This window comes from Gracilinanus agilis, chromosome 3 (genome assembly GCF_016433145.1).
Source record: "Gracilinanus agilis isolate LMUSP501 chromosome 3, AgileGrace, whole genome shotgun sequence".
Lineage (NCBI taxonomy): Eukaryota > Metazoa > Chordata > Mammalia > Didelphimorphia > Didelphidae > Gracilinanus > Gracilinanus agilis.
In genome coordinates this window covers 649,891,772-649,904,292 of record NC_058132.1, presented here as the reverse complement: position 1 = coordinate 649,904,292, position 12,521 = coordinate 649,891,772, and the positions used below count along the sequence as shown (strand labels likewise).

General features: G+C 45.5%; 1 protein-coding gene across 1 annotated transcript in view; it reads right to left on the bottom strand.

The window, feature by feature from the left end:
- KIF1A (kinesin family member 1A) overlaps positions 1–7,309 on the bottom strand; it is a 164,583-nt gene extending 157,274 nt beyond the window's left edge. The window contains exon 1 of the mRNA XM_044669519.1: positions 7,204–7,309. Within this exon, the coding sequence (XP_044525454.1) occupies positions 7,204–7,309 (106 nt within the window). The remainder of the gene's footprint in view (positions 1–7,203) is intronic.
- Positions 7,310–12,521: the final 5,212 nt, after the last annotated feature.

Here is a 12,521-nt window from a genome sequence, read left to right as displayed (position 1 = left end):
TACATATTTGCAAAACGAGCTGGAGAAGGAAATATCAAACCACTCCAATATCCTTGTCAAGAAAACCCCAAATGGGGTCACAAAGAGTCGGACATGACTGAAAACGACACAAAAATAATGTTGTTGTGCAATGGAGAGTCAAGGAGGACCAGAATTAGGACAATGAAAAGAAGGAGATGGCTATCAGAGGCAAAGAGGAAGAAGGAACACCAGGCCTCAGTGACTGATTCAGCACAGGGGCTTATGAACAAGGGCAAAAAATGGTTCTGAGACTCTCCACCTAGGGAACTAGAAGATGTTGTTGCTATGAACTGAAATAGGGAAGTTATCAGGGAGACCAGATTTTGTAAAAGAGATGAGGCAGCATGGTAGTTTGAAAAGGGTACCAGGTTTAGAGTCAAAGGATATGAGTTCAAGTCTCATCCTGTGACTCTGGAGGAAGCTGCTGGTACAATGGATAGAGCCTTAGGTAGGAGTCAGGAAAACCTGTATTCAAATCTGGCCTTAGACACTTACTGGCTGTGTGACTTTGGGTAAGTCATTCCACCTCAGTTTCCTCATTTGTAAAATAGGGTAACGACTCCTACCTCACAGAGCTGATATGAGGATCAAATGGGATAATATTTGAAAATCTCTTGACACAGTTCCTGATACACAATAGGTGTTATATAGATAATAATTTGTCCTTCCTTTACCTGTGTGACTATGGGCGAGTCACTTTATTCCCCCCAAGCCCTGGTCTCAGTTTCTTCCTCAATAAAAGAATGGGGCTGGACTCAGTGGCTTCTGAGGCCCCTTTTAGTTCAAGGTCTAAGATCCTGTGATTCTCTAGCTGTGTTCAGCCTAAGTTAGATCTATATTTGGAGAAGTTCTGAAGGAATCGGGCCATTTGGAGCAATGCCTGGGAGTCTGGGCAGGTCCAAGGCAGGTTTGAAGCTCCAGGGAATAAGAGCAGGGCTGTACAAAATGATCTCTCTCACCTCCTGCCTTTCATTCTCCTGCAGAGATACAACTAGGGCAAAAGAATCAGGGTTTTGCTGCAGGTTGCCAAATGTTAGAGGACACTGAAGATCCTTTAGCAGGGCAGGAACAACAGAGCTAAATACCTAGCTGGGGAGGATGGTTAGTTAAATCAAGAAGCTAATTAGCCAGGTAATAGCTAGTAGCTTCTGAGCAGGACCAGGTCAACTTCTCCCTGCTTCTGCCCCATCCCATTTTTTCCTCCATCTCCATTTTGGCCTCCCTAGCAGTAGCAACAGCCTCTTCTGTTCCAGTCTCTTTACTGCTGGCCTTCTTCAAAATGAACTGAGGGTGTGTTTTGTGCTCCTTGATCTAGTCCAGTGGTTCCCAAACTTTTTTGGCCTCCCACCCCCTTTCCAGAAAACATATTACTTAGCCCCCCGGAAATTAATTTTTTTTATATTTTAATAGCAATTAATAGGAAAGATAAATGCACCTGTGGCCATCACCGCCTCCCAGATTGCTGCAGCACCCACCAGGGGGTGGTGGCGCCCACTTTGGGAATCACTGATCTAGTCACAAGAGTCCCTAGCTATGGCTCTGCTTCCTTCCAGTCTATCCTTTAAGACTCAGAAATAGACTCCTTGCCCAATCTGCAGGTCCCTTCTTTACTGCAGATTCAATAATTAGCTGGTTTTGTAAGGAAAAGATTTCCTTTTGTAGATTGTCTTCCCTGATTAGATTAAAAGTGCCTTGAGGGCAAGAACTGTCTTTTTCTTTGTTGTATCCCCAGTGATTAACACAGAGCCTGATAATTTTAGGTGCTTAATAAACATGTACTGCATTGTATTGGGTTGAGTTGTATTGGGTTGGGTTGTATTGGGTTGGGTTGTATTGGGTTGGGTTGTATGGATTTTGTTGTGTTGTGTTGAGTTGAATTGTATTTTGCTATAATCCAGTGTAGCCCTTTCTACTTAAAGATGAGGAAACGGAGGCCCAGAGAGGGAATTGACTTTACCAAGGTCCTTAATGAAAACATTTATGCTAAAAGAGGACAACAGTCATAATGGTGACAATGATGTACACAGAGAGGCAGCCAAAATGACAAATTGTAATAAGCCATTTTGATCAGGGAGAACAAGTGGTGATGAGCACTTTGTGAAGTGTCTCCTTAGTCTGGACCATTTCCAGAGAGGTGCTGTCCAACAACAGCAACAGCATCAGCATCTTCTGGGGCATCAGCATCTTCTGGGGCAAGGGGCCTGGGATCTCCCCCTGGGAGAGTGGTTTCTGTCTGCCTTGAGGCATCAAGAGCACAGCTGCCCTCTGACTCTAGGGAAATGAGAGGTGAGATTCCCAGTCTGCTGTGCAGAATTGCTATGTGATGTTGGACAATATATTGGGAGCTTCCCTTTCTTAACATCTTCCATCCCTTAGTTCCTTCTAGTTCTGCCACTGTTGAGCTTTTGAAAAAAGTGACAAAAGACCCCACATCCTTGATTACCATACATTCCTATCCACCTTCCTTCCCCACCCAGTCAGCCAGTGTGTACTTAGGGATCAAAAGATAATAAATTTAGAGATGGAAGGGCCCTTAGAGGGCTCTAATCCATTCCTTTCATTTTACATATAACATCTGGGTAATGGAAAGGATCTGAACTGACTTCATAGGAAGTTGCCACTGCTTTTAAAGACACTTCTTTGCATCACTTCCTGTGCATTCCTTCCACTTTACATGGACCAATTGTAGCTTTAGCTTTGCCTAGGACTGCCCAGGGGGCAGTTGGTCATTTCTGATTCATCACCCACTATAGGACATGTGGGTCACAGACCTCCTCATACTTAAGTATAAGTGGGGTGTATATGCTTCTGATGATTGATGATTAAATCTAAAAGTAGGTGAGGGGAGAATTAATCCCATCTTCACAGAAAGGATCTTAGAGCTCATTTAGTCCAAACTTCTCATTTTTACAGATGAGGAAACTGAGGCCCAATTTAGGTGGAGGAGAGAGTGGAAGTGAGTTGGCTCAAGGTCACATAAATAATATGTGACAAAGGAAGATTCAAACCCAGGTCTTCTGACTACAAGTGCAGCATTTCTCCCTGTCTGTTGTGTTGTTGAAGGCAAACCCATTTTAATTGTTTACGCTTAACCTCATTAGCCAGGACCATCTGTTTCTTGACAAGTGATAGACAGCATCACATGAAGCCAGCTAGCAAGGATTTGGGGTTAGGACTTTCAGATTTGTCAAAAGCCCTATGTGTGAATCCTTCCTTCCTACTCAATGTGTGTGACCTTGGGTAAGTCACTTAACTGTTGGGAGGGGGGGCTCTTAGTTTTGGGTTTGGATTAAATGACTTTCAAGATCTCTTTTGCCTTGAATCTAATCTTTTCACCACCCACAGTTGAATTTCCATATTACCAGCTGACATTTACACGGGAGGCTAGAAGACCACTAGGGTTCCTTGAAAGGGAGGCTCGCCTTTAGGAGGGGATTGGACTAGATGACCTCTGAGGTCCTTTCCTACTCTGATATTCTGCCAGTGAACACCTTAAGCTTAATATAGCTCACTTATGTCATCTACTCCGACTCTGATAACAACCGTCTTTAGCTGGTACTGTTGGAATCATCATGTCCACTTACAGATGGGGAAAATGAGGTTCAGACAGGAGACAGGAGAGAGAGAGCTTCCCAAGATTTTTCTAAACAGATGACTGCCCCCACCTACTTCTGTTGGTTCATATGGACCCAAAGGATCCTGTCAGAAGGAATCTAGAAACCATTGCCAAAGATTCTGAAGTCGCGGGCTCCCAACTGAAGACCAGAGGGGCACAGATGGTATTTTCATCACTGCTTCCCATTGAAGGAAAGGGATAGAGAAGAGGAGAAACTGATTTGGGAAATGGGCAGCTGGCTAAGAAGGTGGTATCTGAGAATGGAATTTGTATTTCTAAGCAGGGCTTAAACTACAGCCTCAAGAGACTCAAAGCTCGGGATGGAGAACATCTCGCCAGGCTCTCCACTCCAGCTCCGCCTGCCCCCATGGGTGATTGAATGCCAGGTTCACAGCCCGCACAACAAGAGTATTTCTAGAGCCTGCCTGATTAAAGCCAGGGGTCTGCATTCAGCTTTGATTCTAAGCTGGAAACAGAGGTAGTAGAGCCCCACCTTCTCCTTCCAGGGCAGGTATAGCCTCTCACAGAGAATCCCCAGTGCTGGTCCCTTCCCAGATTTTGGCCACAAGATGAGAGAATGCCACAGTATAGCACGCAAATGAAACCCCTCACATCCCCCCAAAATACCGACATGTACTGCTTCCATTCTTCTAGCTCTGGTAGCGTGGAAAGGAATGCTAAAATGCAATTCCTGACCCTCTCTCTTACTAATTCAAAGAACAAAAGCCTGTTTAGTCCAGGTCTGGGAGAATTAACTAAGGGTATCCTGAAGTGTGTTTCAATCCTCATTTTCTATGTCTCTGTTTCTTGATCTCTGATCTCTTTGTCTATGCCTGTCTCTGCCCCTGTCCCCCATCTCCCTGTCTTGATTAGAGGTTAAGAATACATAAGACAGGGGACAGCTGGGTGACTCAGTGGATTGAGAGCCAGGCCCAGAGATGGGTGGTCCTGGGTTCAAATCTGGCCTCAGACACTTCCTAGCTGTGTGACCCTGGGCAAGTCACTTAACCCCTATGGCCTAGCCCTTACCACTCTTCTGCCTTAGAAATAATACACACAGTATTGACTCTAAGACAAAAGGTAAGGGTTCATTAAAAAAATACATAAGACATGAGGTGTCTAATATGTTATGTCTAATAATATAATATATAACATAATATGATAATAATATAATAATAATGTTATGTCTAATACATAAGACATAATAATATATAAGGTGGTTCAGTGGATAGAGAGGTAGGCCTGGGAAGTCTTGGATTCAAATCTGACCTTGGACACTTCCTAGCTGTGTGACCTTGGGCAATTTATTTAATCCTGATTGCCAAGCTCTTACCACTCTTTTGCCTTGGAACCAATATGCAGTATTGATTCTAAGCTGGAAGAAATGGGGTTTTGTGTGTGCTTGTTTTTTAAGAATACACAGACAGAATGGTATTGTGGAAAGCCCCCTGGATTTGGAACCAGAGAATCTGGGTTCCAGCCCTGATTCCCCGATGACTGCCTGGGGCAAATCACTTAATTAATGCCTCTGCATCTCATTTTCTTCATCTATGAACCAGCCAGACTGGATGACTTCTCACATCCTTCTCAGCCCAGGCTTTCTAGGCATTCTAGACTTCTGATAGGCAATGTTCCTCTCCATGGGGCTACCTGACCATCGAGAAGAAGATCGCCCACTCAGCAGCATCCAAACGAGCGCTCACCAGCAGCTGCTGTCTATGGTTCCCAAAGGAATTACTGACGTTCCCTTTCCAACGTTCTGCAATGCCCTCCCCACGTCATTTCTAGAATCAATCAATCATCTTGAGTTGGAGGGTCCTTTAGAAAAAGATATCAGGCTTCTCCTGGCAACATAAACCACCACAGAAGGGAGGGAGCCTATTTGCCCAGAAGTGAGAGCAAGAGCCTGGGAAGCATTCACTCTCCCATCTCCACTCCAGCTGGTGGAAGGCTCTTGCCCTCCACTTTACAGAGCCTCAGATTTCATCAGATGCAGAATAATTATCCCAAGTTTCATGCTGCTTCTGAAGAAACCGTTAATGGGCTTGTAGGAGAGACGTCTCCCCCCGATCATTGAGTTCCTTTGCCCCTCCTGCCATCACTTTGGCAGAGGTGCCACCCAAAGGCCTTTTTCCCTCCCTCATAGCCCTCCTCTGGCCTGTTTGTTATCCCTGACTTTTCTCTGCTTGGCCACTGTGGGTCTCTGGGCAACAATCAGCCTGGAGAGATGGAAGAAGTTTCTCTCTTCCTCAGTGGTAGCCCTTCTGCCTTCCCCTCTGAGGCTGACTGCATACCCATTTATTGGAAATGCCATTTATTGGCAAGTTAGTCACAGCATCGCTTTGATAAGGAGTATTAACGGTCTGCTCTGGGCTGGGGACAGCAATCTGGAAAGTGAAATGATTCCTGCCCCAGGGACCTGGAACTGGGCCCCCTAGACTGAGCTTGGAGGCTGGCCCTTGGGTTCTATGCATTCGGGAATTCCCCATCCCCTAGTTGCAAGGTGCCCAGTCAGAGGGCAGCGTGCCCTTCTCCTTTGGGGGAGGATGATGTGGACTCAGCCCTAGGAGCACCTCAGTCACCAGGGAATAAGAGGAGCGGCATACTCAGAAGCAGGGGGGTCCTAGAATAACACCCTATGGAAGAAGGGAAGGGAAAGGGAACGAGCATTATTGGGCACCTACTATGTGCCAGGCACTGTTCTAAATAGGTGAGGACCACCTTCTATGCCTATAGACAAAGCGGGCCCCGGGAGAGAATTTAGAGAGAGCAGGGAGAGCGAAGGGAGAGCTAAAAGAGACGTGAAGTAAAATGCCATCTATTTTTTCTCTCTCGGCTTGGTCCCTGTCTTTGTCTGAAGTTTGATGGCTTATAGATGGGTGAAGAGGGAACAGATGTGTGTGTGTGTGTGTGTGTGTGTGTGTGTGTGTGTGTGAGAGAGAGAGAGAGAGATGATGGGTACATACGTGTGTGGACATGTGTGAGATGGTGGGTACATATGTGTGGACATGTGTGATGTGATGGGTACATACGTGTGTGGACATGTGTGAGGTGGGGTGTACATACGTGTGTGGACATGTGTGAGATGGTGGGCACATATGTGTGGACATGTGTGATATGATGGGCACATACATGTGTACATGTATGAGATGGTGGGTACATGCGTGTGTGGACATGTGTGAGATGATGGGTACATACATGTGTGGACATGTGTGAGGATGCATGTTTGTGAGAGCGTGTACCTAGATGAGTGCATACATGACGTGCATTTCTGAATGGGCATGGTGTGACTCAACTCTCATGATAACAATTTGGGGGATGAACCATGGACTCCAGTGAGGCAATTGGTTCCATGAGAAGGAGCCAGAACTTCACTTGCATTCACTCCAGAACTGGAGTTGGGGGTAGGATGCGGGTGGGGACAGTTACCAAGCCAGGGACAGCTCTCCCGAGCTCCCGGTTGCCTCTGCCAAGAGCCAGGCGTGCAGCAAACCAGAGTTTCGCCCAACACGTGTGGCACATTCATGGGAGCAAAGAAAGGAGCCACGCGACTGGCCGGTACTCACTTGTGGTGCTTCCTGTCATCTGGATGATGCATTTGGAGTCGCGGCTCATTTCTCGGGAGTTAAAGGGGCGTACTCGCACGGCCACCTTTACTGAGGCTCCTGCCATCTTGGAGGTCCTTCGCAGTGGGTTTTAGTTGCAGGAGGGACCTCAGGAACGAATGGAAAAACCCTAGAAGGATGAGAAAGACAAAGGAGAAAAGGGTTAGACAAGCCCAGAGAATAGCAGCTCTGAGCCTAGAATTTGGAGCAAACATTGCTGAGTTTGGTAGAATCAGAAGATCACACCTGAACCCCAACTTCTGAAATCCTTCCTGCTCTCTAAGATCAGGGAGCTGGTCAACAAACACTTAATAAGCTCTACGTGCCAGGAAATAGTATTGGATTATAGAATGGGTTTGTTACCCATCTCACGTCAACAGAGATTTCAGCAGCAGAAGAGGCAGTAGGTAGAGAGCTGGATAAGGAGTCAGGAAGACCTGAGTTCAAATCTAGCCTCTGACACATTCGCTGTGTGACACTGGACAAGTCACTGAACCCTGTTTGTCTCAGTTTCCTCAACTGCAAAATGGGGATAACAGCACCCCCCTTGCAGGGTTTTGTGTGGATCAAATAAGATATGTCCAGCACATTGTGAGCTAGGGAAATATTTACTCCTCTCCAGAGGAATCTGTGCCCTGTCCTACTCAAATGTCGCATATACGTCAGCCAGTTTCTTTGCTTTTGAATGAATTAGATGAAGTGACGTGATGTTCAAAGCTACTTGTCAGTAATGTTGGAGGAGGGGCTCCTGTGCCATGCGGGAGGTGGGTCCTTATCAGATCTATAGCCTGTAATTCTCTGTCCTGGGTGGTGCTTCGGTGGAAGCGAGCAATCCTTGTTTGCTTGCTGCCTGGAACCAGACCAGAGTCCCCTTGTCTGCTGGTGACACGCCCAGTGGAATAAATCCACTCTAATTTCCAGTGGCCTGTAGTCCAGTAGCATCAGTCGCTTGCAGGAGATGAAGACAATGCCCCAAAGGGAGAGCTAAAACAAGAGAGATTGTGGTTTTCCCAGAAAGGCTTTCTAGAGGGGAATCAATGAACCATAGCCATAAAGAATCATCCAGAAGTCTTCAAAATGGAGATCAGGTCTCTGCAGGGCCAGAGTTACCTACCAGGGGCAACATGGTCCAGGAGTTATGGAAACACAAAAGATGAACACTTTGACATCCCTCATTCCCATGACCACCTCCATTGTAGGGGGAATGAAGTCAAGTCCCAGAATCTCATGGCAGAAGAGGAATCCCTTCTACAAGATTCCCAACAAGGCTTTCTCTCTTGAAGAACGCCCGGGACCAAGAACTAACCAGCTGCTCTTATTGGTAGGAAATTGTTCTTGACATCAAACTGAACTCTATTTCCCAATAGCCCTCCCTGCCCTCTGAGGCTAGCAAAATCAATTCCAGCCTTTTTCTACAGCTACTTTCACATACTTGAAGACAACCCTCCCGTTCTCCCATATGTCTTTTCTTCTTCAGGCTAAACATCTGTCACCAACAAGTCCAAGCCCCAAAGCTCCTTCCTTGCAGATTTGGATAAAGGAGTAGCTACATACACACTGTGTTACAATTGTTCCCTCTTACTCTTTTTTTTTTTAACCCCTTACCTTCCATCTTGGAGTCAATACTGTGTATTAGCTCCAAGGCAGAAGAGTGGTAAGAGCTAGGCAATGGGGGTCAAGTGACTTACCCAGGGTCACCCAGCTGGGAAGTGTCTAAGGCCAGATTTGAACCTAGGACCTCCTGTCTCTAGGCCTGGCTCTCAATCCACTGAGCCACCCAGCTGCCCCCATCCCTTACTCTTAAATGGATGACCACAAGTTCACTGTTAACAGGAACCACCGGTTCAATTTCTATGAAAAATTCAGCACCACTTCCATGAAAAAAGATGTTAATAATACAGTTCAGTATTCTTTTTTCTTTAAACACATACTTTCCATCTTAGAATCAATACTGTGTGTTGGTTCCAAGACAGAAGAGCCATAAGGGCTAGGGGTTAAGTGACTTGCCCAGGGTCACACAACTAGGAAGTGTCTGAGGCTGGATTTGAAGTCAGGAAAATGGGTCTCTGACTCCAGACTAAGAGTTCTAGCCACTGCGTCCCTTAGCTACCCTCATCTCTATTAAGGCAGCTTAAGATTAAGCTCACTTTTTTGAACACTATTTTACATTGTTGACAAATAATCATTAGCATGAATATATAGCAAAGGTTTGCAAAGCACTCACAAATACGAGTTCATTTGATCCTCACAAACTTGTGCAGTAGGAATTATTATTCTCCCCATCATATGGATGAGGAAACTGAAGCAGGCAGAAGGAAGTGACTTGTACAGGGTCACAAAACTATTAAGTATCTGAGACTGATTGGATCTTCCTGATTCTAGATCCAGAACTCAATCCACTTTGCCATTTAGCTGCCTAACAGGTGACTAATCAGAATGGAAGGAAATAAACATTTATATATCGCCTACTGTGTGCTTAGACACTGTACTGTGCTTTTTAAAAATATCATTTCATTTGATCCCCATAACAACCCTACAAAGGCAGGTGCTATTATCATTTTACGCTTGAAGAGGCCAACACAAATAGAGGTTACGTGAGTTGCCCATGATTACACAGTATCTGAGGCCAGATTTAAATTCAGGTCTTCCTGAATTTCCTGACTCTACCTATTTGGCTTAATATTGAGCTTGCAGATCATGAAAAACCCAATATCTTTTTCACACAAATTGTCTCTATCCTTTAGTAGTGCAATTAACATTTTAAACCCAAGTGTAGAACTTTACATTTATCATATTATTTAGCCTATTAAATAATTTGGCCAAATGCTACAGCTTCTGGGGAGGTTTTTTGGATGACCCTGATTCTTTCTTCCAACATGGTAGATAATCCCTTCTGGCTTTGTATCACTGACATGTTATGCATGTGTAAATGTATGTGTGTATATGCATGCAAATGTGTTTATATTCCCATATATGCATCTATAACATTTCACACATCATTTAGTTTATCTCTAGTTTGTCTGAAATACTCTGAAGTTCAAGAAGCATTTACATGTATATATGTATATATCACCTGACCCTCACAAACAACCTGCAAACAGAGTGCTATTATCATCCTTTTTTTTCTAAACAAAGAAACTAAGGCACATGAAGCTTAGGTGACTTGACCAGGGTCACACAGCTACAATGCTTTATAAAGACATTCATAACAATATTCATGACAAAACAGTACAGGATGGCACCCATCCCAAGGCATGGGTTCTAAAGAGATTTTCAAAAAGCCACAGCCTTGAGCATCTGGGGGGAGAGATACGTTGGTTTCTGACAGTTTTTGTCCTCTTTCAATGCTTTCCCTGTTCTACCTTCAGTCAAGAGAGAGAATTTCCAGCAGAAGCTCCTTGAGGGCAGAGCCGGTCTTTTGCCTTTCTCTGTAGCCTCAGGCTTAGCACAGTGCCAGGCTGTCATAGGAGCTTAATAAATGACTGAGTGAAACAGCTTCCAACAGATTAGTCTTTCTTTAGCCCCTCCTGGAATCAGACTAGAACCTCCTGTATAGCCCTCACCACATCCTGATATGTAGTTGGTTGGTCCATCATGCCCTACAGGGAGCCTTTTCCCTAGGATACGCTGAAGCTCGGGCATTTATAAGCAGCCACTAAGGACAGGCAGAGGGGTACCTGGCATGGCACTGGGCAGGCAGCAAGGAGAAGTGGACCATTGATCTGGCACTGAGTTTTCAGGGCCTACAGTGAATTCACAACAACATGGCTCCAGAAAGCATCCAGGGAAGGGATGACGAGGTTGGCTGTGCTCAGCCAGCAAGGCTTCTGACTTTTCCTTAATTGTTTCTCCCACTAATGACCCAGAAGCAGGCCTGGGAAAAGGAAGCTCTGCCAGGCAGGGCTGCAGCAATTCTCTGCAAATGGTGCCGAAGTCTGGAAGGTTCTGGCTGCCTACCATGGCAGCCAGCCACCTCCCAGCCACATGTCCATTTTGACTTGATCTCCCAAGTCCCTTTCCAGCTCTACGCATGGCCTTCTGCTCTCTCCGCTACTACCTAGGGCACAGGAGCAGGTGGATTCAGAAGAATGGAATGCAAATGCTCAATGACATTTCAGAGATCAAGTAAGTGCTGATCCCTTCATCCCATTTTACAGATGTGGGAAATAAACCCAGAGGAGGGTAAATAACTTGTCTAAGGTCATCCTGGGGCTGAGCACTGACCCCAACATGGTGATATCATTTCAGTCCTCCTCAAGTATGAAAGGCAACAACCGACCAAATTGATGATAGAGCCAAAGTGACAACTCAGATGACTTTCTTCCAAATCCAGGGCCTCACTGACACTCTGTGCTCTCCCACAGAATGCCTTCTCCTATATGCTTAAAGTCCTCTTTGAAGTGCCCTAAATCTGGGATCCTTCTCTTGCCCAAGGTCACATCACTCCTAAGCCAGACCAAACTCTTCCACCAGCTCCCCTTCATCTTCTATCGTTTAGTACATCCCCCAAACCATCTCTTCATGAAGAGAGGAGCCAATCATTAGCCTTTGTCTAGCTAATGTTATATTGAATCTCTGGGAGCTTGAAGTCCACTCAATGATTGACAGATAAATCAGTTGGATAGAATGTTCAGAGAGGAATGAGGACTCAGGAGGGGGCAGTTGAGAACCTTGATAGAGGTTCTGGGGTCTTTTACCTGTCCTGAGGCTAGAGAGGAGTGTGGATCCTGGTCTTTGGAGATAGAGACTTGCAAACTCAACCCTGCAAGCTCCTCCTGTGTTTCCTGTTCCGGTCATCAATCTGTACTTGACCACCATTTCTGTTTCTACTATCCCTAGATATTAGGAAGTTCATCATCTTAGTCGTCTAGGCTTCCCAGGGCCTGGGAGGGATCCGGGAAGTGAGAAGGAGACCAAGAAGAGGGTGGAAAGGGAGGATATCTCAACTGATAAGGCTTAAGATCTACAGAAGAAGAAGCTGAAGATTTCCCAGAAGTTTGCCTGCTCTGGTTTAGCCCTGGCCAGGCTGTACCAGAGAGAAGCTAATCATCTTGATTCCTTCATTTGGCTGCAGTTAGAGATTCATTAGTCTCAATTTAAAGTAGGGTCTCCCATTACCTCTATCCCACACCATTATCCTTCTGTGTCAAATATATTCAAAGTTTAACGTACCTTCCTGGATTGGTTTCCAAAGCTTCTTTGGGAAGGGAGTCCCGCAGTCAGATTACCAACGTTACCCAGCTGAAGAGCCCAATAATAAATATCAATTAACCCCAGGT